We start from the raw sequence: 6,687 nt of genomic DNA, 5'->3' as shown, positions 1-6,687 counted from the left end.
GAGGATAAGGTGAGATTCAGCACCCACATGATGGCTCATTAACAGTCTGTAATCTGGTTCCTGGGGGAATCCATCCTCTTGTGGCATGCAGTGCACAGAAATATGTGTAGGCAAAACACCTACACAAACTTTTTTTAGAAAAATTCTAACACTTGAAAGTGGAGGCAGGGTCCCTGGAGATGGCTCAGCGGTTAAGAACACTGGCTGCTCTTCAGAGGACCCCAGTTAAATTCCCACATGGCAGCTCACAACTTTAAGATCTGGTACCCCTCACACAGACATACATACAGCTAAACACCAGTGCACATAAGTTATTTTTTTTTTTTAAGTAGAGGCAAAAAGATCAGAAGTTCAGTCATCTTAAATTTGAAGCTAGCCTGGGGTGTGTGGGGGGGGGGGGGGGTATATGTGTAGCCCAAGCATTTTCTAATTTTGGAATTTTTAGGTTAAAAGCTGACTTAGAGCCAGGCATGGTGGTACATGCCTGTAATCCTAGCACTCTGGGAGGAAGAGGCAGGCAGAGCTCTGTGAATTATTGGCCAGCTTGGTCTACAAAGCAAGTCTAGGACAGCCAAGGCTACACAGAGAAAACCTGTCTCCAAAAAGCTGACTTAGGACATTTAAACCTTAGATAATCAGTACTTTAGAAATTTTCAGTAGTCATTAATTTTGAACATTGATGAAAGTACTATAAAACAAACTTATTTTCTAAGCTGGTTAATAATAAAAGTTTGCTGATACAAATGTATCATGACCTGGGCACGATTTAACATTAAACCAATCCATCCATAGTAATTGATGAATTTGCATTTAGTAATGCTGTATTTCTTTTTGTACTGGTGTGATGAGTGTGGCTAGCCGTTATGGGTAGACTAGGGCATGAATATAGCCAGATGATCCTGCTTGTCTCTTTATTGCCAGCCAGCCAGTTAGCTTGCCTAGGGAGAGGCCCTAGGCTTCAGGCTCAGGCTTCAGCTAGAACATGGTATCCCAAGGGTTCTAGTCATTTTGGCCTTAGATTTAAGGTCTGATTATGGGGGAGGCAACTAAATATTTTGATGTAATTTCATCTGACCATTTGGGTATAGTTCAGTTTTCGTAGTTATGTCCCATTTAATTTTAGTGTTTCCAGATCAGGTCAAGACAGGTAAAACCTCATACCTGTGTGAGTATACCAGATCCTCTGAAACTGGAGTTGTGAGCTGCCATGTGGAAGGTGGAAATTGAACCTGGGTCCTCTGGAAGAGCAGCCAGCACTCTTAACTGCCGAGCTTTCTTTCCGCCCCCTACCTTCAAAAGGTAGCTTTTATTTTATTCAATACCATGTGTATACATACAGAGACTACAGAGCAACCTGGGCATGGTAGGTGACAGACAGCATTGCACATTTCAAGTGTAGTGCACACCTGGGATTCCAACTTGTGAGGCAGAGGTGGGAGGACTGCCTCATATTGGAGGCAAGTACGGAGTCATAGCGAAACAAAGCCCGGCTCACCGATAGTCCCAGCACTGGGACAGACAAGCTTCAAGTTAAAGGTCAACCTGGGCTACCTAGTACCTACGAAGTTCCAAAGGCAGAGCCATGCAGCAACATGTGCTTACAAGTAGAGGGTGGAGGTGCCAGGAGAGCTCTGTAGTTAAGTATTTGCTTTTCCTTGAGGGAACATGGGTTCAATTCCCAGCGACCCGCATGGCTGCTAACGCCCAACTGTAATCCAGGGGCTCTGGTGCCCTCTTGGCCTCCATAGGTACCCAGCATGCATAGACAGACATACATGAAGGCAAAATATAGTAGAAACACACTATGCAAACAAGTATGAACCTTAAATAAACACTTGTCTCAAGAAGGGAAAAGCTGAATATGGGTGTATGCCTTTAATCCCAGCATTCCGGAAGCAGAGGCAGGCAACTATTTTGTGGCCAGCCTGATCTACAGCCCAGAACAGCCAGGGCTATTAGAGACCCTGTCATGTTACCTAGGTTATTTTACTTGCCAACCCTAAGTTCTTACCCATTGCTTTTATGGCACCAAAGTAAACTTCCATGTAGCCCAGCACAACTTATTTCACTATATTTTAATTGGATGCTGGACTCTAACTCATTATATCCAGGCCAACCTGCAACCCACTGAGAATGAGCCAGATGACTTTAAGTCCTATCACCAATAGCAAGAGCCTTTTATTTATGTGCAGGCCTTGTGGTTTGATTGGTTCCCAGTTACTAAAGGTATACCCAAAATGTTTAAAACCTCAACTAGAATGCCTTCCCCTCATTTTGCCTAGGTTTGTGTACACATGCGTATCTGGTACACATTAGATCCCCAGAGCTGTTGTGAATGGGTGCTAGAAACTTAACCAGAATCCTATGGAAAAACCCCAAGTCCACACTATACACATGCATGTAATCAGCTAGCCTACTTAAAAATAAGCACTAGCTTTTAATCTTCAAACTTTACTGCCCCTTTTGTATTTCACTTGGTAGAGGGCTTGTCACCTTAGGCCCTAGATTCCATCCCCAGCTCCACAATTTGCTCCTTCTTGCTTTTAAGTTATACAAGTCTTCAAGTGCCAGTAGGTGGTGCTATTCCACTTAATTGTACACTTACACATGCAAACTAGGCTTGACAAATTTCCATACAATCTCCTGAGATTCCATCCTGCCCTTCCAGATCAAATCTTGATCCTTTTGGGGTTAAATTTTCCCAGCATCTACCCCCACCTATTTGCAGTCATACTATCATTAAAGGAGCTGACTAATCTTTTTAGCAAATGGCTAACAGCCCTTTATCCCACAGGCAAGCACTTTTAATTGGTTCTTAGTTGAGACAAATGCCATTCCACTGGAGTTTTAACCAAGATTTCAACTATATAAACTCTGGCCACCTGTTTTGGTTAACATCGGAGATCCAATACATCATTATGCAGCTTTGCCCATCCACAACCAGGGAGTACAGCCCATGTTCTGCCACTATGCCAACTGAAGCATCCTTCATGGTTACCGGACTTGGTGCAGTTGCTTCTGGCAACAAGTCACTTTGTAACAGTTTTCCAGATCCATTCAACACTACTATTGTCCCTATCTCAAACGGCCTTTCTTACCTTGATGTTTTCAGTTGTGAGATTTGTCTCTTAACTACATAGGCTAGTAACTGGTATCTGAATTATTAATTGGTTCCAACTAGTAAACTACAAGACCTTAAAGAAAATGGCTGAGGTCTGAAACTTCAAACATCTGACAAGGGAGATGACCAGCTCAATCCCTAGAGACACACCCAAAGGAACCCCATGCACTTTTCTACACATTTAATTTCTGACATTGACCCAAAGACACAGATTTCTCATTAAACTTGTTTTAATGGGTCTCAAAATTCTGTGACAGATTTTTTGGTCAAGTTGTTTCCATTAAAAAGTACTGATTTTGAAAACTAATAACTTAAAACTGCCACACACACAAAAAATGGTCCACAAAACATTCTCCTTTCCTTCTGAAGGTTTTACGATGCATTGTTATCATTAACCAGTCTTTTACTATTAAACTTAAATGGCCAATTGAGACAAACAGTTCTGAGACCGTTCTTCCACCACTGATTAAGACTGGGGTGGCAGGTGTTAGGGGTAATATTCATTTAGCCTTCTGAGCTTTCTGGGCAGACTTGGTGACTTTGCCAGCTCCAGCAGCCTTCTTGTCCACAGCTTTGATGACACCCACAGCAACTGTCTGCCTCATGTCACGAACAGCAAAGCGACCTATATAGAAAAAAACCCACCATGTCAATAACTTGGTTATACAAAGCAGCATTTCCATATTACAAACTTGACATTCAGTAGACTTCAATCATGCTTACCAAGTGGAGGATAGTCAGAGAAGCTCTCAACACACATGGGCTTGCCAGGGACCATATCAACAATGGCTGCATCGCCAGACTTCAAGAACTTAGGGCCATCTTCCAGCTTCTTGCCTGAACGACGATCAATCTTTTCTTTAAGCTCAGCAAACTTGCATGCTATGTGAGCAGTGTGACAATCCAGTACAGGAGCATAGCCAGCACTAATTTGGCCTGGATGGTTCAGGATAATCACCTTAAAGAAAAACACCATAATTAATTCTCACCTTCAGATTCTGTAATCAACTAAACACTTGCCACCTCATTACAAGTTATTACCTGCGCAGTGAAGCCAGCAGCTTCCATTGGTGGGTCATTTTTGCTGTCACCAGCAACGTTGCCACGTCTAACATCTTTAACGGACACATTCTTTACATTGAAGCCCACATTGTCCCCAGGAAGAGCTTCACTCAGGGCTTCATGGTGCATTTCAACAGACTTGACTTCTGTTGTGACATTGACTGGAGCAAAAGTAACCACCATGCCAGGTTTGAGAACACCAGTCTCAACACGGCCCACAGGGACAGTACCAATACCTAAGACAGTTACATTGTATTAGTGAAGAAAATTGGACAAACAACTCAAAAGCAGCTCATTATACCACCCTAACGTTCGTTCTACTTACCACCAATTTTATAGACATCCTGGAGGGGCAGCCGCAGGGGTTTGTCAGTTGGACGAGTTGGTGGCAGGATACAATCCAAAGCCTCCAGCAGTGTGGTGCCACTGGCGCTGCCATCTTTGCGGGTGACTTTCCATCCCTTGAACCAAGGCATCTGAAACAGGTAGTCAAACATTATAAACCCTCTCCACTCAAGCCTCTTCCCATTCAACCATCTTGAAAGTCACTTACATTAGCACTTGGCTCCAACATGTTGTCACCGTTCCAACCAGAAATTGGCACAAATGCTACTGTGTCAGGGTTGTAGCCAATTTTCTTAATGTAGGTGCTGACTTCCTTAACAATTTCCTCGTATCTCTTCTGGCTGTAGGGTGGCTCAGTGGAATCCATTTTGTTGACACCAACAATCAGCTGTTTCACACCCAGGGTGTAAGCCAGAAGGGCATGCTCACGGGTCTGCCCATTCTTGGAAATACCAGCCTCGAATTCACCAACACCAGCAGCAACAATCAGGACAGCACAGTCAGCCTATGAAAACAATCACACTACGTTAGTCAGAGGCACAGCATTCCCAACTAGAATAACCCAAGAATTAGAAGATGGCAAATCTTACACACCTGAGAGGTGCCTGTAATCATGTTTTTGATGAAGTCTCTGTGTCCTGGGGCATCAATGATAGTCACGTAGTATTTGCTGGTCTCAAATTTCCACAGGGAGATGTCAATAGTGATACCACGCTCACGCTCAGCTTTCAGTTTGTCCAATACCCAGGCATACTTGAAGGAGCCTTTTCCCATCTGCAAATAACTTGTGGTTAGCACATGCCAAAGCCCTAGCTTACGATTACTCCCTGCCTAAGAGCATTTCATCCATCTGTGCGCCTCCCTTTGTGTTATACTTGCCTCGGCAGCCTCCTTCTCAAACTTCTCGATGGTTCGTTTGTCGATCCCGCCACATTTGTAGATCAGGTGGCCGGTTGTGGTGGACTTGCCTGAATCGACGTGGCCAATGACGACGATGTTGATGTGAGTCTTTTCCTTTCCCATTTTCGCTTTGTATTAGCGGTGGCTTTCACAACACCTAGAGGGGTTCGAAAAATACCTCTGAGACGCTCGGGAAGCTTGGGAATTAGCTCCGCTCCCAAGTCAGCGGGGCAAATTCCAAGGATCGCTCCCGGTGCCAGCCCGACTAGTCTCCACCCACCAAATGTGAGCAAACTCCAACGCCATCAGACGGATCCCCTCCCCCCACACACAGCCGCGACCAGCGGAGCCCCGAAAGGAGCGGCCGGGGAGACTGAACCGCGGCCGGTACAGCTCGGGGCCACAGGAAGCGGCGGGCGGCGAGGGGCAAGGCCCTCTTCCTTTGTGTGGGTGACTCACCCGCCCCGCCGCCGGGCCGCCGCGTCCTCCATTTTGAGCTCCTTGCAACAGGGCCCGGGAGCGGCCATCTTTCCGCGCACGCAACTGGTGCCGGGCGGGACGGCCTCACCCTCGCCGGCAGCCGAGGGGGACACGGCGCCACCAAACCGGACCCGGCCGGCCACCGGGGGCCGCACGTGGCCGGCCACGCAAGAAAAAAAAAAAAGACACCCCGCCCGGCCGCCTCGGCCGCGCCCGTCTCAGCGGCGTCGGGCATGTGCTCCGGGACGGGCGGGCCCACCGTCCCCCGCCCCGGCGGCCTGCCGCAGCCGCCCTGCCCGACGCGAGCTCCGCCGGCTCCCAGCGAGCCATTGCCGACCCCCGCCCTTTGTGAGCCCGGGCCGCCGGGAGGTAACCGAGGGCCGCGGGGCGGGCAGCGGAGCGCGGCCGGGGCGGCACGCGGGCGCCGCGCTAGGCCTCAAGCCCGACACGAGGCGCCGCCGCGCCGCCGGGCCTCCCCGCCTGCCTCCCGCCGCGGCCCGCCGCTCGGCGCCGGGGATGCTCGCAGGGGAGCCCCCGGCCGACGACCCCCGCACGCCGGCGCGGCCCGCCCGAAGCGGGGCTCCCGGGCCCGCGGAAGCCACACCCGCCACTCACCTGCGTTCTGACGGCAAACCCGTTGCGAAAAAGAACGTCCGACGCGACTACCGCACTTATATACCGTTCTCCCCCACCCTCGGGAAGAGGGCGGAGCCAACACACGACACCGCTTTCCCAGGTTGCCCCGCGCCGCCTCGCCGGCCCCCCGCTCCGCGCGCCCC

The 6,687-nt window shown here is 48.7% G+C and overlaps 1 protein-coding gene across 1 annotated transcript; it reads right to left on the bottom strand.

The window, feature by feature from the left end:
• Positions 1 to 3,287: 3,287 nt before the first annotated feature.
• Positions 3,288 to 6,604, bottom strand: Eef1a1 (eukaryotic translation elongation factor 1 alpha 1). Its single transcript, XM_055602476.1, has 8 exons — positions 6,524 to 6,604; positions 5,408 to 5,585; positions 5,123 to 5,302; positions 4,737 to 5,033; positions 4,509 to 4,659; positions 4,163 to 4,419; positions 3,845 to 4,079; positions 3,288 to 3,746 (listed from the first exon to the last, which is right to left on the bottom strand). Exons 2-8 carry the CDS (start codon positions 5,549 to 5,551, stop codon positions 3,622 to 3,624), a joined length of 1,389 nt encoding a protein of 462 aa, XP_055458451.1. The 5' UTR covers positions 5,552 to 5,585; positions 6,524 to 6,604; the 3' UTR covers positions 3,288 to 3,621.
• Positions 6,605 to 6,687: the final 83 nt, after the last annotated feature.

Source organism: Psammomys obesus, unplaced genomic scaffold, assembly GCF_907164565.1.
Source record: "Psammomys obesus unplaced genomic scaffold, mPsaObe1.curated_primary_1811, whole genome shotgun sequence".
NCBI classification, from domain to species: Eukaryota; Metazoa; Chordata; class Mammalia; order Rodentia; family Muridae; genus Psammomys; species Psammomys obesus.
This window is presented reverse-complemented; position numbering and strand designations above follow the sequence as displayed.